This window comes from Oncorhynchus kisutch, linkage group LG6 (genome assembly GCF_002021735.2).
Source record: "Oncorhynchus kisutch isolate 150728-3 linkage group LG6, Okis_V2, whole genome shotgun sequence".
NCBI lineage: Eukaryota > Metazoa > Chordata > Actinopteri > Salmoniformes > Salmonidae > Oncorhynchus > Oncorhynchus kisutch.
The window spans coordinates 42,840,041-42,859,193 of record NC_034179.2 but is presented as its reverse complement, the minus strand read 5'-3'; the positions used below and the strand labels follow the sequence as shown (position 1 = coordinate 42,859,193).

At 45.1% G+C, this 19,153-nt stretch overlaps 1 protein-coding gene across 1 annotated transcript; it reads right to left on the bottom strand.

Annotated features, from left to right (window-relative positions):
• Window positions 1-10,029: 10,029 nt before the first annotated feature.
• Window positions 10,030-17,878, bottom strand: LOC109891825 (pannexin-3-like). Its single transcript, XM_020484303.2, has 5 exons — window positions 17,587-17,878; window positions 15,638-15,780; window positions 13,105-13,319; window positions 11,515-12,263; window positions 10,030-10,961 (listed from the first exon to the last, which is right to left on the bottom strand). The coding sequence occupies exons 1-5, from the start codon at window positions 17,768-17,770 to the stop codon at window positions 10,903-10,905; spliced, it is 1,350 nt and encodes a 449-aa protein (XP_020339892.2). The 5' UTR covers window positions 17,771-17,878; the 3' UTR covers window positions 10,030-10,902.
• Window positions 17,879-19,153: the final 1,275 nt, after the last annotated feature.

Here is a 19,153-nt window from a genome sequence, read left to right as displayed (position 1 = left end):
GGAAACAACGCTCTGCATCACAGATGTTTACGAGGAAGTCCAAAAGTTCAAAATGACGATGCTTCAGCGGAAACAGGACAGCTTTTTGGGATACCAGACCAAGCAGCTGATGGACAAACAATTGTCAGCACAACGGTCCAAGCAGCAACAGGACTTTGTGAAGTTCTATGACACTGTCATTACAATACATTGACAAGTGGCTTGATTTCTCACCCAAAAAATGTAATGATGAAAATTAAACTGATCGGCCTCTATGAAGAGCTCTCCTTCACTGACCTGGAGCAGGTGGGTCTTGCCCTCAAAATGACAGAGACAGTCAGTATGGACCAACTCTAATGTAGAGTTTTGTGCTAGCCTGGAGGAAATACAGAAAGCCAGACAGGATACCACAAAATCCACCAGTGAGAAGTGGGTGGCAGTGTTCCAAAACCTAAGGAAAGCCAACTTGATCAACATGTTCAGGATTGTCTCATTTGTCCTCAGTGTGCTCGGCTCAAATGCCTTTGTAGAGAGGATCTTCTCTCTGATGACCATTAAATGGTCAGACACAAGAAACAGATCTAGCACAGAGCTGATCAAAAATGAACTTCAAATATCTGTGAACTGTGACTTGTCATGTAATGACTTATCTCTGGCTATGCAAAAGGACAAAGGACTGCTTGAATCAGTCAAGAGCAGCAAAAAATAAGTAGACTTGGTGAGTGACTCATGTCCCTCTTTTCCTCTAATGCATTTTTTTTTGTTTTGCTGTGAAGGTCCAAATTGTGATATCTTTGATCATTTCTTTTGAGGTTTATTCACATAAGTTTACATAATGATACAGTTTTAGTAAAGCTATAGACTAAATTGAATATACAAATGTTTTGCCTTTCCAATTGAATAAGAATATGAACACTGTATATTTATGATCTAATCAGGTCATTACAATAGCTACAGTAGTTGCCGTGGTAACCCGAACAAACTGACTTGCTTACCAAACCATCAGTCCTCTACTGTAGCTTGCCATTATGAAAATCTAATTCAACAAGGCCAATAATGTTTTCAATTCAACTTTATCTTTCAAAAGCAGCTCAAACATAGAACATGTAAGAATGAACTATTGCCATTGAATTCTACCGTGCAAATTTACAATGCGTTAAATGTAAGTGATAATGCCCTCGAAGCCTGTGTTTGGAGGATATATTGGCACGGTTGTTGTTCGTCGAGGGCCTGCAAACCATGCAAATATATCCTCCAAACACCGGCTTCGAGGGCATTATCACTTTTATACAACGGGTTACCAACATATTCAAAATAATGATTGACATATTTTCATTAAAAACGTTAGATTGATTAATTTATTCATACTATTTCATCCTTCCACAAGATATAGTCCCGACACAAGTCTAGGGTTGCTAGTAGGGTTGCCAACTTTCTCACCACCAAATAAGGGACAAAAGGTGGCGTGCCAGTGCATGGTGCCACAGCGGTGTGAGCATGGTGTTGTGTGAATAAACTTGCTAGCTGCTTCAGTGGATGTTTCTAGTGGCAAATGTATTCAATTATAGCCATGGTATAAAAGGGATAATCAACTCCGGGCTCTATTCATTCTCTGGAAAATAATGCAATTCTGTGGAAGGTCAGTTGCACTCCGCTAGCGTTTGTGGAACACATCTTCCACGTCTTTCATTGTTTTCTATGGAACGCATAGCCCCCTGTTAATTATCTCTTACATGTACCTAAGTGCCTAATGGTAAAGATAGCAGAGTGTACAGTGCATTCAGAAAATATTCAGACCCCTTGACTTTTTCCACATTTTGTTAAGTTACACCCTCATCAATCTAAACACAATACCCATAATATAGGGCCCATAATCACGAAGGAAATAAAACTGTTTTTAAAAAACAGTTTGGCAAATGAATACAAAAAAATATTAAATCACATTTACATAAGTATTCAGACCCTTTACTCAGCACTTTGTTGAAGATCCTTTTGCAACGATTACAGCTGCAAGTCTTCTTGGGTATGATGCTACAAGCTTGGCAAACCTATATTCGGGGAGTTTCTCCCATTATTCTCTGCAGATCCTCTCAAGCTCTGTCAGGCTGGATGGGGAGCGTCGCTGCACAGCTATTTTCAAGTCTGTCCAGAGATGTTTGATCAGTTTCAAGTCTGGGCTCTGGGCTGGCCACTCAAGGACATTCAGAGAATTGTCCGGAAGCCAATCATGGATTGTCTTGGCTGTATGCTTAGGGTCATTTTCTTATTGGAAGGTGAACCTTCGCCCCAGTCTGAGGCAGGTTTTCATCAAGGATCTCTCTGTACTTTTTTCCGTTCATCTTTCCCTCGATCCTGACAAGACTGCGAGTCCCTGCCGCTGAAAAACATCCCCACAGCATGATGCTTCCACCATCATGCTTCACCATAAGGATGGTGCCAGGTTTCCCCCAGACATGACGCTTGGCATTCAGGCCAAAAAGTAAAATCTTGGTTTCATCAGAACAGAGAATCTTGTTTCTCATGGTCCCATTGCCACAGAGGAACTCTGGAGCTCTGTCAGAGTGACCATCAGGTTCTTAGTTACCTCCCTGACCATGGCCCTTCTTCCCCGATTGCTCAGTTTGGCCAGGCGGCTAGCTTTGGGAATAGTCTTGGTGGTTCCAAACTTCTTCCATTTAAGAATGATGGAGGCCACTGTGCTCCTGGGGACATTCAATGCTGCAGAAATGTTTTGGTACCCTTCCCCAGATCTGTGCCTTGTCACAATCCTGTCTTGGAGCTCTACCGTCAATTCCTTCGACCTCATGGCTTGGCTTTTTGTTGTGCACTTGAGTGAGGACCCAAAAGCGATTTAACAAAAACAGAGTCCTTTAATGTAAAAACACAGGGAAGACATAGATCCTCTTCAGATGTAGAAAATGGCAAAATAGACAACCCTCAGAGAGGGCGACAAATGAAACAGAAAGTCCTTCTGATATTTACTAAAGAGTCTCCTTCTTAGCAGCAGAGGAGAATAGCTGGGTTGCGGCGACAGACTGCTGGTCTCTCTGGGTAGGCGCGGGTCGTAGCGGACAGAGGTACCTGATCACACGTAGCATCAGAAGAACAGGCAGATTCCAACAGGATGGGACAAGGGTGAAGCAAACAAGACGATAGTTTGGTTCTGGCATGAGAAACTCAAACGAGAATCTGACAAGGAAAGAAGCAGGAACAGAGAGAGAAATAGAGACCTAATCAGAGGGAAAAAGGGAACAGGTGGGAAAAGGGTGAACGAGGTAGTTAGAGGAGATGAGGAACAGCTGGAGGAGGAGAGAAAGAGAAGGTAGCCTAATACGACCAGCAGAGGGAGACAGAGTGAAGAGAAAGAACAGGAACAAGACATAATATGACAAGACATGACAGTACCCCCCCCACTCACCGAGCGCCTCCTGGCGCACTCGAGGAGGAAACCTGGCGGCAACGGAGGAAATCATCGATAAGCGAACGGTCCAGCACGTCCCGAGAGGGAACCCAACTCCTTTCCTCAGGACCGTACCCCTCCCAATCTACTAGGTACTGATGACCACGGCCCCGAGGACGCATGTCCAAAATCTTACGGACCCTGTAGATAGGTGCGCCCTCGACAAGGATGGGGGGGGGGGGGGGGGAGACGAGCGGGGGTGCGAAGAACGGGCTTAACACAGGAGACATGGAAGACCGGGTGGACGCGACGAAGATATCGCGGGAGAAGAAGTCGCACTGCGACAGGATTAATGATCTGAGAAATACGGAACGGACCAATGAACCGCGGGGTCAACTTGCGAGAAGCTGTCTTAAGGGGAAGGTTTTGAGTGGAGAGCCATACTCTCTGACCGCGACAATATCTAGGACTCTTAGTTCTACGCTTATTAGCGGCTCTCACAGTCTGCGCCCTATAACGGCAAAGTGCAGACCTGACCCTCTTCCAAGTGCGCTCACAACGTTGGACAAAAGCCTGAGCGGAGGGGACGCAGGACTCGGCGAGCTGAGACGAGAACAGCGGAGGCTGGTACCCGAGGCTACTCTGAAAAGGAGATAGACCGGTCGCAGACGAAGGAAGCGAGTTGTGGGCGTATTCTGCCCAGGGGAGCTGTTCTGACCAAGACGCAGGGTTACGAAAAGAAAGACTGCGTAAGATGCGACCAATAGTCTGATTGGCCCGTTCTGCTTGACCGTTAGACTGAGGGTGAAAGCCGGAAGAGAGACTGACGGAAGCTCCAATCAATCGGCAAAACTCCCTCCAAAATTGAGACGGGAATTGCGGACCCCTGTCCGAAACGACGTCTGACGGAAGGCCATGAATTCTGAAAACATTCTCGATGATGATTTGTGCCGTTTCTTTAGCAGAAGGGAGCTTAGCGAGGGGAATAAAATGAGCCGCCTTAGAGAACCTATCGACAACCGTAAGAATAAGAGTCTTCCCCGCTGACGAAGGCAGTCCGGTGATAAAATCTAAGGCGATGTGAGACCACGGTCGAGAGGGAATGGGAAGCGGTCTGAGACGGCCGGCAGGAGGGGAGTTACCGGACTTAGTCTGCGCGCAGACCGAACAAGCAGCCACGAAACGACGCGTGTCACGCTCCCGAGTGGGCCACCAAAAACGCTGGCGAATGGAAGCAAGCGTACCCCGAACGCCGGGGTGGCCGGCTAACTTGGCAGAGTGAGCCCACTGAAGAACGGCCAGACGAGTAGGAACGGGAACGAAAAGAAGGTTCCTAGGACAAGCGCGCGGCGACGGAGTGTGAGTGAGTGCTTGCTTTACCTGCCTCTCAATTCCCCAGACAGTCAACCCGACAACACGCCCCTCAGGGAGAATCCCCTCGGGGTCGGTGGAGACTACTGAAGAACTGAAGAGACGAGATAAAGCATCAGGCTTGGTGTTCTTAGAGCCCGGACGATAAGAAATTACGAACTCGAAACGAGCGAAAAACAGCGCCCAACGAGCCTGACGCGCATTAAGTCGTTTGGCAGAACGGATTTACTCAAGGTTCCTATGGTCAGTCCAAACGACAAAAGGAACGGTCGCCCCCTCCAACCACTGTCGCCATTCGCCTAGGGCTAAGCGGATGGCGAGCAGTTCGCGGTTTCCCACATCATAGTTACGTTCCGACGGCGACAGGCGATGAGAAAAATACGCGCAAGGGTGGACCTTGTCGTCAGAGAGGGAGCGCTGAGAAAGAATGGCTCCCACGCCCACCTCTGACGCGTCAACCTCGACAACGAACTGTCTAGAGACGTCAGGTGTAACAAGGATAGGTGCGGATGTAAAGCGATTCTTGAGAAGATCAAAAGCTCCCTGGGCGGAATCGGACCACTTAAAGCACGTCTTGACAGAAGTAAGGGCTGTGAGGGGAGCTGCCACCTGACCGAAATTACGGATGAAACGACGATAGAAATTCGCGAAGCCGAGAAAGCGCTGCAGCTCGACGCGTGACTTAGGAACGGGCCAATCAATGACAGCTTGGACCTTAGCGGGATCCATCTTAATGCCTTCAGCGGAAATAACAGAACCGAGAAATGTGACGGAGGAGGCATGAAAAGTGCACTTCTCAGCCTTCACATAAAGACAATTCTCTAAAAGGCGCTGGAGGACACGTCGAACGTGCTGAACATGAATCTGGAGTGACGGTGAAAAAATCAGGATATCGTCAAGGTAGACGAAAACAAAGATGTTCAGCATGTCTCTCAGGACGTCATTTACTAATGCCTGAAAGACAGCTGGAGCGTTTGCGAGGCCGAAAGGAAGAACCCGGTATTCAAAGTGCCCTAACGGAGTGTTAAACGCCGTTTTCCACTCGTCCCCCTCCCTGACGCGCACGAGATGGTAAGCGTTACGATGGTCCAACTTAGTGAAAAACCTGGCTCCCTGCAGGATCTCGAAGGCTGAAGACATAAGAGGAAGCGGATAACGATTCTTAACTGTTATGTCATTCAGCCCTCGATAATCTATGCAGGGGCGCAGGGACCCGTCCTTCTTCTTAACAAAAAAAAACCCGCTCCGGCGGGAGAGGAGGAGGGGACTATGGTACCGGCGTCGAGAGCTACAGACAAATAATCTTCGAGAGCCTTACGTTCGGGAGCCGACAGAGAGTATAGTCTACCCCGGGGGGGGGGGGGTTCCTGGAAGGAGATCAATACTACAATCATACGACCGGTGCGGAGGAAGAGAGGTGGCCCTGGACCGACTGAACACCGTGCGCAGATCGTGATATTCCTCCGGCACCCTCGTCAAATCACCAGGCTCCTCCTGTGAAGAAGAGACAGAGGAAACAGGAGGGATAGCAGACATTAAACATTTCACATGACAAGAGACGTTCCAGGAGAGGATAGAATTACTAGACCAATTAATAGAAGGATTATGACAAACTAGCCAGGGATGACCCAAAACAACAGGTGTAAAAGGTGAACGAAAAATTTAAAAAGAAATGGTTTCGCTATGATTACCAGAGACAGTGAGGGTTAAAGGTAGCGTTTCACGCTGAATCCCGGGGAGAGGACTCCCATCCAGAGCGAACAAGGCCGTGGGCTCCTTTAACTGTCTGAGAGGAATGTCATGTTCCCGAGCCCAGGTCTCGTCCATAAAGCAGCCCTCCGCCCCAGAGTCTATCAAGGCGCTGCAGGAAGCTGACGAACCGGTCCAGCGTAGATGGGCCGACAAGGTAGTGCAGGATCTTGAAGGAGAGACCAGAGTAGTAGCGCTCACCAGTAGCCCTCCTCTTACTGATGAGCTCAGGCTTTTACTGGACATGAAGTGACAAAATGACCAGCGGAACCGCAATAGAGACAGAGGCGGTTGGTGATTCTCCGTTCTCTCTCCTTAGTCAAGATGCGGATACCCCCCAGCTGCATAGGCTCAGCACCCGAGCCGGCGGAGGAAGATGGTAGTGATGCGGAGAGGGGGGCAACGGAGAACGCAAGCTCCTTTCCCCGAGCTCGGTGACGAAGATCAACCCGTCGCTCTATGCGAATAGCGAGTTCAATCAAGGAATCCACGCTGGAGGGAACCTCCCGGGAGAGAATCTCATCCTTTACCTCAGCGCGGAGACCCTCCAGAAAACGAGCGAGCAAAGCTGGCTCGTTCCAGTCACTGGAGGCAGCAAGAGTGCGAAACTCAATAGAGTAATCTGTTATGGATCGATTACCTTGACATAGGGAAGCCAGGACCCTGGAAGCTTCCTCCCCAAAAACAGAACGATCAAAAACCCGTATCATCTCCTCCTTAAAGTCCTGATACTGGTTAGTACACTCAGCCCTCACCTCCCAGATAGCCGTGCCCCACTCACGAGCCCGTCCAGTAAGGAGAGATATGACGTAGGCGATACGAGCTGTGCTCCTGGAGTAAGTGTTGGGCTGGAGAGAAAACACAATATCACACTGGGTGAGGAACGAGCGGCATTCAGTGGCCTCCCCAGAGTAACACGGTGGGTTATTGATTCTGGACTCCGGAGATTCGGAAGCCCTGGAAGTGGCCGGTGGATCGAGGCGGAGATGGTGAACCTGTCTTGTGAGGTCGGAGACTTGGGCGGTCAGGGTCTCAACGGCATGTCGAGCAACAGACAATTCCTGCTCGTGTCTGCCTAGCATCGCTCCCTGGATCTCGACGGCTGAGTGGAAAGGATCCGAAATCGCTGGGTCCATTCTTGGTCAGATTCTTATGTTGTGCACTTGAGTGAGGACCCAAAAGCGATTTAACAAAAACAGAGTCCTTTAATGTAAAAACACAGGGAAGACATAGATCCTCTTCAGATGTAGAAAATGGCAAAATAGACAACCCTCAGAGAGGGCGACAAATGAAACAGAAAGTCCTTCTGATATTTACTAAAGAGTCCCCTTCTTAGCAGCAGAGGAGAATAGCTGGGTTGCGGCGACAGACTGCTGGTCTCTCTGGGTAGGCGCGGGTCGTAGCGGACAGAGGTACCTGATCACACGTAGCATCAGAAGAACAGGCAGATTCCAACAGGATGGGACAAGGGTGAAGCAAACAAGACGATAGTTTGGTTCTGGCATGAGAAACTCAAACGAGAATCTGACAAGGAAAGAAGCAGGAACAGAGAGAGAAATAGAGACCTAATCAGAGGGAAAAAGGGAACAGGTGGGAAAAGGGTGAACGAGGTAGTTAGAGGAGATGAGGAACAGCTGGAGGAGGAGAGAAAGAGAAGGTAGCCTAATACGACCAGCAGAGGGAGACAGAGTGAAGAGAAAGAACAGGAACAAGACATAATATGACAAGACATGACACTTTTGCTCTGACAAGCACTGTCAACTGTGGGATCTTATGTAAATCAATTGAATTTACCACAGGTGGACTCCAATCAAGTTGTAAAAACATCTCAAGGATTATCAATGGAAACAGGATGCACCTGAGCTCATTAGCCTACCTCTTTCTCTATTGTTGCTTCATTCCTTCCTAGCTTAAATAAGTAAATAAAATATGTTTAGTTTAATAAAATAAAATGTGTTTAGTTGTCTGTCATTCTAATGACATCCTTGAATAGTATAGGACTATAATTATATGCAGAATGCTTTCACTTCTTTTCTTCACCAAGATTGAATGGTTATGGGTCTAAATATATAACTACTAGCCTACCGCCGTCACACGTTCGCTCTTCTTTCAAACTACACGTGAGTTCTAATGGCTGCTGTATTTAACATTCAGCAAAAAAAGATCTTGCGTCCCTCTTCGAATAGTCTAACGTCCAGCAAGCTATTCTAGTCGAGTGTATCACCATGTGTATAGTGCAAAGGGATTGTTTATTATGCAAGGGATTTTACTGTGCGTTCCATGGTGTGACAGTCACAAAGTGTTAGTACCAAAAGGCAATAGGGATCTTTAGGGATCATACTCCTGCGGCTATGGCTGCACAACTAACATATTGACATATTGGCTGAGTCCCAACTGAGCCTGTGGGGCCTGGTCAAAAGTAATGCGCTATATAGGGAATGGGGTGCCATTTGTGACACAACCTATGACAGAGTCTCTGCAGGATATCTGCCATTGCAGCGCAAAATGCCATTGCAGCACTCCTCCCTCCAAACCACATTGGGCAGCAACAATATGATTCTTTATTCAACTCCTAAAATATCGATCCTGGTTTCCCAACCCTGGTATTCATCAATTCTTAACCCCACTGCCTATAAATGAGTGAATGTGGAATGTGCGAATTTTGTTTTTGAATCACAGTCATGATTGGGTGTAGGAAGATAACATTAATTTAATATAATTGTATTACAATAAATATATGTGTGGTGTGTAAGAGGAGAACAATCTAGTATAGAGTTAAAAAGTTTAAGCATTCAAAACGTCAGGGAAGACGAGCTCGACAAATGTTTCTACTGTTAATTACAAAAAGTGCTCAGGTGCAGCAAATATTTCTGCACAGATTGCTTACATTTGCACCTTTGCTTTTGTGACTTAAGTCAAGCATTTTTTGGAGAGTGAGCACATTTAATCACAGATGTAGGATCTTCATTTGATCACCCTGTTGCAGGAGAACTTTCCTGCAATGCAAAATCTAGTGTATTTGATGTTTAAGTTTCCCTATCAAACCCTACAAAAATGTCCATTCATTATAATCGTTCCTTATCCACATAATAATTCACATTTTCTGTTTCTTTTCCTGCTTGAGCAAACTGCCACAAATTAAGATCCTACTTCTGTAACTACTCACAGTTTTTCTATTTATGAGGCAATTAATTTGCAATATGATTCACTGGTGGTAAGGAAAGGTTTCCACCTCATTAGTGATCCACCGAACATCAGAATGTGCTACAGCAGTTGGACAAGAAATGTTTCACTCACACGAGCTGTTTAACACAACAGTCATAAAATAACTGTATCTGACATAGAGCATATCAAATGTTACCTGTAGACGTTTCACAGATAGAACTTTACCTTTTGACAAATCACAAAATCTAACAAGTACAGTACATAGCATATCCATAAAGGACAAATAGGAAATCTGTGGTGGAAATTAAGTTGAGTCCCAACGAACCAAAAGCTCAGTCATACATCAAAAAATGACATCGCTCAACTCAACCACCAAGCTTTTCATTCTAATGGAGGCTTTTTGGAACAATTTCTCTGAGTACAGAACACCGTCCCTCACTTCTCTCCAGGGTTAAGTATTTTTTAACTAATCTTCTAAACCTAGCTATACTGAACAAAAATATAAATGCAACATATAAAGTGTAGTTTTATGTTTTATGAGCTAAAATAAAATATCCCAGAAATGTTTGTCACAAACAAGCTTATTTCTCTCAAATGATGTGCACATCCCTGTTAGTGAGCATTTCTACTTTGCCTAGATAATCCATTCACCTGACAGGTGTGGCATATCATGAAGCAGATTAAACAGCATGATTATTACACAAAAAAAGCCACTCTAAAATGCAATTTCGTCACACAACACGTCACAGATGTCTCAAGTTTTGAAGGAGCATGTACTGTAATTGACATGCTGACTGCAGGAATGTCCACCAGAGCTGTTGCCAGAGAATTACATGCTATTTTCTCTACCATAAGCCGCCTCCAACATTGTTTTAGAGAACTTGGCAGTAATTCCAACCGGCCTTACAACTGCAGATTACATGTAACCACTCCAGCCCAGGACCACCACATCCGGCTTCTTCACCTGCGGAATGGTTTTATGTCAGTAATAAAGCCCTTTTTTGGGGGGAAAACTAATTCGGATTAGCTGGGCCTGGCTAACCCATGGCTGCACACCTGCCCAGTCATTTGAAATCCATAGATTTGGGCCTGAAACATATTTAAATTGACTGATTTCCTTATATGAACTGTAACTCAGTACAATCTTTGAAATTGTTGCATGTTGCTTTAATATTTTTGTTCAGTATATTTTTCCTTCATCCACATTGATTGGTGTCACATTGATGTCCATTGGTGATTTAGTCATTTTTACATGGTGCAGTCTCCTTCAACTCATGGTACCCCTGGTGGTTTGGCTCTGTAAGGAGACAGAGAGGGGAGTTAGGAGTGGAAAGAAAACACAAATTGTACCTGATCTCTTGCAGTATTTCCTAATAAAAGCCTCTTTTAGAAGAATAGGCTGTCCGGTCATGGGAAAAACTCTCTAACACATAATAGCTATTTATATTAGGCCTACTGGCATAGTAGTTTGACAATTAAAATAAACAATTTGTGTACAATTAAAATTTGTGCAAAGCATTTCTGTATCAAAGCTACTGAGAACATATGGTATATTCCAATGTTCCCTAAGTGTGGATGGAAAAGTTTATATCAAACCTGCTATCTCAAGTCAAGTCCATTATTACTTTTGCCTCCTCATTTAATATTCAATAAGAGTATAGTGGCTATTCAATGAAAACTGCTTACACCACCATCCGGTACTCAGTCAAAGTACTGGAGCAGACTATTTAATTTCATCTGCAGTCTTGCAGTGATTCCTCATTTGATAATTTTCTCAACATCCCAAACGATATAGACGAAGAAGACCACTAACAGAATATGTTTGAGAGTGTAGATAATAGTTATGGTACCCAGACTCATATTCTCCTCCACCAATGGCCTGGACTCTGTGCAGTTGACAGCGTTTCCCCGGGCCGCTCCTAAGATGGTCATGATGTCCACCAGGTTGAGCTTCCCTTCCTCCTGCAGCTCCTCCACGTCCTCCTCCAACTCCTGCGCCATCTCGGCCCTCTCCTCAATCTCCTCCTCCGTCAGCATCCTCACACCCTTCATGCCATTCCCCTTCCCGATCTGCGGGGGTGCCAGCGAGCATATAGCCCTCAGTCTGCCATAAGATTGCAGGTGCACCACGTTAGCGCGCAGAAACAGTAAAAGAACGTTGAGGTCGTTGAGCGGGCAGCCCAGTTTGTGACCGCTGTTGAGGCCCAATGCGGGGAGAACCTCATACACCGACAATAGAGCCGTATCCCAGCAGAAGAGGCGGACCAAGCTGAACAGCACGATAGGCACCAACAGGACATAGATAGCGCCGTTAGCCACGCTAATCACCTGGAAGACCAGTTGGCCGGTCATCTTGCACTGGACCAGCTCGGGAACCCAGTTTTGGTCACGCAGCAGGCCCGTGCGGACGAAGCAGCTGAACTCGTCCCGGAGGAAGGCGGACAGGTGGAAATAGACGAGGTAGAGGCAGGCGGCCGACATGAAGGTGAGCAACAGGAAGCCGCGGAGAAAGAGCATGCTGACCAGGAAGTAGGAGCTCTGCTTGCTCTGCATGTACCTCTCCAACAGGGGGTACTCGAAGTAGCGCTTCCTCTTGGCCCTGAAAGAGACCATGAAGGAGATCGGGTTAGAGAACAGACGGCTCAAGCACGCTTTCATGTTATTGGCTCTGTTGTATGAAAATTGAGGTTGTATGAGCATCTAAGGCATTTATAGTATTCAAGATTTAAATAGTCAATAACATGACTGTAGTTGAAGCTAAACTAGTGTCTTGTTTTCAGTTTCCATGGGAATTACAAACACCCGGGAACGTGATTGCTACTCAAACGTCTTCAGAATCATTGTAGACATCAATCTAAAGGTGTGCTTCCCAGCAGGTAAAGTTTGTGAATATATTATGACCACATTTTGTTACGTTTTTGTTCATTTGTTTTTTTTTTGGCTGTTCGGGCTCACAAAATCTGTTCTGGATGCAAGCCAGAGACAGTCTATGCCCCTTCATCAGTGATTGGTCAACAGTAGGGATTCTTCAATAAACTCTTTATTGTCATTCAACGAGAACTCTTTTTTGATTCACAATTTTTTTCATTGATAAATACTGGACCAAACATCTTAGTTAGATGTAAAATTGTGCAACTAAGATCTCCTTGGCAAAAACAACAACATTTATGACAAACTTCTTGAGTTATCGTACATTAAGTCTGACTATTTTAAGGAAGTGTATACTGGCAATGGCTTCTCAAAATGCACAAACAGTACTATTACTGCTTTCTTCTCATTTTTCAAGAAAATATATTATATATTATATTATATTATACAAGCACACACGTTAGGTGCCAGCCAAACTGAAGCAGGCCTTAAGCCTGTTGACTTCCCCTCTTCCCCAGTCCAAAATCATCCCTCTACCTGCCTCAACAAATCTCTGCCACACCCACTCTCACCTCTCAAGCTCGGCTTGGAATGTGAGGGGGTTCTGGGTGTTCTGTCGCATCTCCAGGATGCTCTGAGCCAATCGTATGGAGCGGTTGTAGGACTTGTCCAGCTCATCAATGATGAAGAGCAGGTCAGAGCCCAGCGATGGCATCACGAGGAAACGCCAGATGAGGGCAGGCAGGTACATCATCATGGTCATAGCCAACAGAGAGTAAGGGAAAATCTGGGAGGGGAGGGAGAGAGAGAAAGAAACGAAGAGAAATGAAGGGGATCGGAGAGGTAGAGGGTAAGAGATGATGACAGAGAAAGGATAAAGAGTGAGAGAGAGTGAGATGAAGAGAAGGAGAAAGGGAAAGAGTAGGAGGGAGAGAAGAAGAGTAATTTACAGACTACATTTTAAATGTTTAATGAGAAAGATTAATGACTTTTAATGGATGCTCTTTAATGTGACATTAAGGAAGCAAGAGGCACTTTCCATTCAAAAGTAATGATGGTTAGTGTACAAAGTAATGGTAAAAATCCAATGCTCCCTATCGCTCTCCATATCTACTCACAACCTCGCTTAATTTTGTAGTGGAAGAATGAGAGAAGGTGATACTCGCGACAGGTGACTTCCAGGCTCCATTGTCATGTTTGGATTGTTTCAAGAGTTCATAAAGAACCACACATTTTGAGATGTTTCATTGTACTGTAAGTGCTATGGATTTATTGGTACAGTGAAGCAAGCTGCGTTATTTTGTTTATCGGATGGCAGATAGTTTTAAGAGGAGCGCTCCTATCATTTAAATTGAGTTGGTTAAATTTCGAATCTGGGTTTGCTCCTGTCTTATGTTATTACTAGCAGGAGTGCAAAGAAATGCTAATTCAGGTTGGGCATGAGTTTCTGCTTGAATTTGGTTAAAAGGGCAGTGAATTTTCTCATATTTTGAGAACTTGCTACCAAGCTCCTGTGTGTATCACTTAGTAAATGTATAATTTATTTCATGTACACTGTAATTATTTGAGTGTCAATTCTTTAGTAACAAAAAAATCCTATTAGTTTAATTGAGTAAATGCATTCCTTGTTTGAAGGAGTAATTATTTGATTGATTATACACTTATAATTTAATACATCTTTTGGTAGTTGTTATTTACACTATACACTACACATGATTGGGTACCACCTTGACATCTCTGATCTGCTTGCCTCAATAAATTAATGCTAGAACATTGGTTGTCAGGATTAGCTATTTGTATCTAATCTCTTAAAAATGATATGACGGTGAAAGTTAGACACATGTTCATTGTAGTCATACTGAGAGGTGATGTAAAAGCTTGCTACCTTGACTAGATTCCTCCAGAAACGTGCACGGCCTGTTGCCTTGATCCACGTAATATTGGAGTCAGATTGATTAATGTAGTTTCTTATTATATCCAGCATAATTTCTACATATTGGTTGGATCATTTCCACACCCTTACAAATGGTGACCCCATCCAGTTGATGGGAATATCCATGACACTACAATTTCCCACAATGAACACCTAAAACGGTGTACTGTGCTACGTCAGAAACACACACACACACACACCCCCTCTGTCACGACTTCCGCTGAAGTTGGTCCCTCTCCTTGTTCGGGCGGCGTTGGGCAGTCGAAGTCACCGACTTTCCAGCCATCGCTGATCCTCTTTTCATTTTCCTTTGGTTTTGTCTTGTTTTATATCACACCTGGTTTCAATCCCACCAATTACATGTTGTGTATTTAACCCTCTGTTCCCCCTCATGTGTCGGTGATTGTTATTTGTGTTTGTGCACGTTTGTCCTGGCGTGTGTAGGGTATTGTGCCCATTTTGTTATATTTGTTATTTTTCCCGGTGAGTTTTTGTCCAATAAACTGCGCCGCTGGAAACACAGTTTTCTCTCCTGCATCTGACACTTCTCTGCCGCCAGGACGCACCCCCTTACACCCTCACAAGCTTGTGACACAGCTCCTCATCAGCCACTTCTGAACAGACTGCCCACCAGAATACACATCAAAATATACCAATGGACACAGCACATGGCTAACTCCATCATTATACCCATGAGCGTGAAATCCATGTCTTACTTGGACAGCCCAGTACTGATAGAACCGCTTAATACATATTTTTAAAAACCCATCTAAAAGTGCATGTCTGAGCTTTCAAACAAGTTGTTAATGGCCTCAGTAACAGAAACCTCAGATTGTTAATGTTTTGTCAAAGTTTAACAGTGTTATGTCTGGAGGAATCTTTAGATGTCCCTTTCAAAAAGACATTCGGTTTCTCTCTTAAGAATGTATTGTCAGTGCATACTTTTGAATTGGGAATCTTCCAACAACATTGCCAAGTACAGGTATAGCCCACAAAATGCCTCCGGTATACCATTGACTTCACCCACTTATTTTACACAGATGTCATTTATCACCTGACAAAGAGCAACTATTTACAGTAGTTTTATGACATTTTTTCTCCAATTCCTGTGCCACATTAAGGTGTGTGCAATTGTCTCTCGTTCAAGCATGACAGAACACAGCAGGCCTTACCTTGTGCACCCAGAGGGATCGCTCCTCGAACTTTCCATCTGTGTCAAACTCATGGTGCATCAGGGAGTCCCAGCAGTACGTGTCAACATAGGCTGCCTGCCTGGCTGTGAAGTTGTTAGGTGGGAAACAGCTGATCTGTGGGCCTACAAGAAAAACAAATATAGATTTGAACTATTTTAAGCTAAAAAATTGCACTGGTCCAGTTTGTAAAGGTATTACAGTGACGTAAAGATGCGTGCATTTGCACACACATAACATACTTGCATGCATAGACATAAACACACACCGCAGAAAGAGAAAGAGAGTTTCCATAACGTGCCTTAAAGCTTTTCAGAAGGTTCCCTTTTCCAGAAGAAGAAATGTTAGCCCGAACAAATCGAAATCATATGCTTCTAAATGGAAACTTGCGTTTTTAAACAGGGTGGTATTACCCTCCTAATGTGTGGGTCTTTTTCAGAACAAGTCCTGCCCGTTCCACCATACAGATGGCTTAACCACAGAGCGGGTCCACACCCTTCCTTTCAGCCCATCTCCTCTACAGCCGTGCTGGGAGAGCAGGGCATGGCGACAGGCAAAGGGCCACTTCAGAGAAAACTCTGAAATAAACACAGGACACCCTATTTTTATACACAGACTCCAAATCTCCACATCTGTAAGAGTCTCCTAAAATAAGTCACCCCAACCATCCAGTTGCTGACTGGGCATGCAGTGTTATGGTATTACAGATAACTGTACATGGATCGGTTACATGTTACACGATGTGCGTGCATGCGTTTGTGCGTGTGTACGTGACACTGAGATAGCTGGGGACATGCTGTGTCCAAAATGGACTATGTACTACAAGACCGTCAGGTTACAAGGGAACACAGACAGCAACAAAGCATGTTCCTTCTACCACTGGGCGACAGTTTGACAAAGAACCCCTATTGCCATCCATATTTTGCTTGTTACCCATTGTACAACAAGGAATCCTTCTCACCCAGCTATTTGTAGCTGTGGGCAGAATTCTTGGCTGCTGCAGCAGGTGCACACAACAGAGACAACGGAGACACCGCCAACCAGACAAAAGAGGAAGCAGACAACAAACCAAGCGAGATAAGGAGAACCAAGAGCCATCAACCGTTCCTAGACTGTCCCTCGTTTTGCAACATCGCCCAGTTAATTAGCATATCATTTAATTTGACTTCGATAGAGAACTGCAAAAGGAGTAGGTTGCCAGTAATTATCAGGCAACACGGCACCTGCGAACGCTGCTCTCAGTCATCCTCCTGCCAATTAACATCTGTAACGGCTGATTATTGACCAGCTCGACGGGAAGACGATCGTTAGCTCAATGTCAATGAAAGGAAATAAACTTGCCTGTATGTACCCTGTTCTGTGTGCCACTATCACACACATTGTTGTGTTAGTATTATTGTGGCAGTTGACCATGGTTGGGGTCCAGTACATGTCAACTCAAGTCAGAAAACAAATGGAAATGATATGAATACATTGAAAGAGACCTTATAATTCATGAAAATTGTTACAATTAACCTTTTGAATAGTTGATAGAATTGTCTCCTTAACCCTTAAACTACAACCAGGTCCGTTTGAATATCCAGTGCCCCCATGTGCCCTCTATTCACAAAAGTGCTGTGCAAACAATGGTTTGTGACTGAATCTGAATCACTAACTCCCTTGCCTAAACACAGATTCTCACTCCCGTACAGTAAAGGGAAAAAGGCAAATGAGAAGAGACTAGAGAGAGAGACATGTGAGTCAGAAAAAGAAAATGGAGGAATATTGACCCAATGATACAATAAACACAGAAAAGGGAAAGAGAGGAAAAAAAGAGAGGAAAGGAAATAATATCAGAGAATGTAACAAATGTGATTTGCAGCTAAACAAGAACTAGAAGAGAACGAGAGAGACAGAGAGACAGACAGAGACAGACAGAGAGACAGACTGACCGATGGAGATTTCGCGAGCGAAGGCCATGGACACCAGCAGCAAGGGCAGCCCCACGGACACAAACTTGATGACTCTGTCGAGCGGCAGCTCCAGCTCCAGGTGACCGATATGGCTGCCCCCGGCGCGGTCCCGGAGCAAGGCATCCGACAGCATGGCCTGCGCGGCTGCATTAGCGATGGACATCTTGACGCCTAGAGATGTACAGGGAAATGTTGGATTTACTCCCAACTGAGTCCACTGAGACCTGGGAGAACTGAGTTTTACACTAGTAGAGAAGGTTTTTCGTTGTTGCAGGGGCCAGATTAAATCCAGACTGGCAAGCAGAGTCCACTGAGACTTTATAGCACTGAGCCCTAGAGCATGAAGGATTTTAGCATGGGGCGGGGTCCCGTCCCAACTGGCAACCAGGAGTTCCACTACTATTATAGTCTTGATATCCAATCTAAGAAATAAACTGTTTAAATTTAACTAGGAAAGCCAGTTAAGAACAAATTCTTATTTACAATGTCGGCCTACACCGGCCAAACCCGGACGACGCTGGGCCAATTGTGCTCCACCCTATGGGACTCCTAATCACAGCCGGTTGTGAGACTGTCTGGATTCAAACCAGGGTGTCTGCAGTGAATGCCTCTAGCACTGTGATGCAGTGCCTTAGACCACTGTGGCACTCGGGAGCCCCAAATAAAACTGGTATTCAATGTGTGAAGTAATCATCCCTGTATGCGAAACTATGGCAAAGGATGAGAAGAGAAAATAGTTTCTCAGATATTTTTCTTCAATTGACAATACTGTAAATACCAAACATGCATCAAAGTACCTTAAACCATTGGTATAAGTACCACTTATTCTACACATCTCTATCTCCCTAAATATCAACAGCCTTACAATCATTTCCATTACACATCTTCTACAATACAATGATAAACAGCTTCCATGTTACCTTCAATCCGCTTGCTCTTTCCAGGAAAGAGGATTTCCACTGCAGGATGGAAATCCAGTAAGGAAATGCAGTGAGACAAATGAACCAAACGCCTCTCTGAAGACCAGAGCTGTGTTGGCGAGGCCCTTAAGTTGTCCGGGAGGGCCCTGCAATATGACAGGCTGGGACTGGGCTGGCCTGGGTCCTGGGTCTATGGATCTAATTACTGCTGCTGTATGCTAGTGCCCAGATGGCAGTGGTGTCTCCACAACTCCACAGACCTACAGGGCTGGCTGCTGTGTGGTGAGGTGTGTCTGGGGTGGGAGGAGGGAGTGGCGACTGTGTGTGTGTGTGTGTGTCTGTACTTACGTGTGTGTTCACGCTCGTGTGTGTGCATATGACACACTGCCCAGCCTCTTCACTGAGGTCCCAACCATGCTCGACTGCCATGGCAGCAGCCCACTTCAAACAAGACCCAAGCACCAGTGGCTTTTCCTGTCTCTGTCATTTCCCCTCTTATTTATACCTAAGGTTGGCTCCAGAACTGCTGCTAGCATAAAGTATTGAGAATGGTAGTTACAGTTAGGCCCTGTCTGCTACAGCTATTTCAGTGCTGCTGCTAGGATGGATAACTTTAGAGGAACTGA

Excerpts from the sequence above, each read along its gene's own strand:
- LOC109891825 (XM_020484303.2), bottom strand. The coding sequence starts at position 17,770 with ATGTCCATCGCTAATGCAGCCGCGCAGGCCATGCTGTCGGATGCCTTG. Across the intron at positions 15,781-17,586 it reads CGCTCGCGAAATCTCCATCG|GCCCACAGATCAGCTGTTTC; the intron begins GTCAGTCTGTCT and ends TTTTTCTTGTAG. Across the intron at positions 13,320-15,637 it reads GATCCCTCTGGGTGCACAAG|ATTTTCCCTTACTCTCTGTT; the intron begins GTAAGGCCTGCT and ends CTCCCCTCCCAG.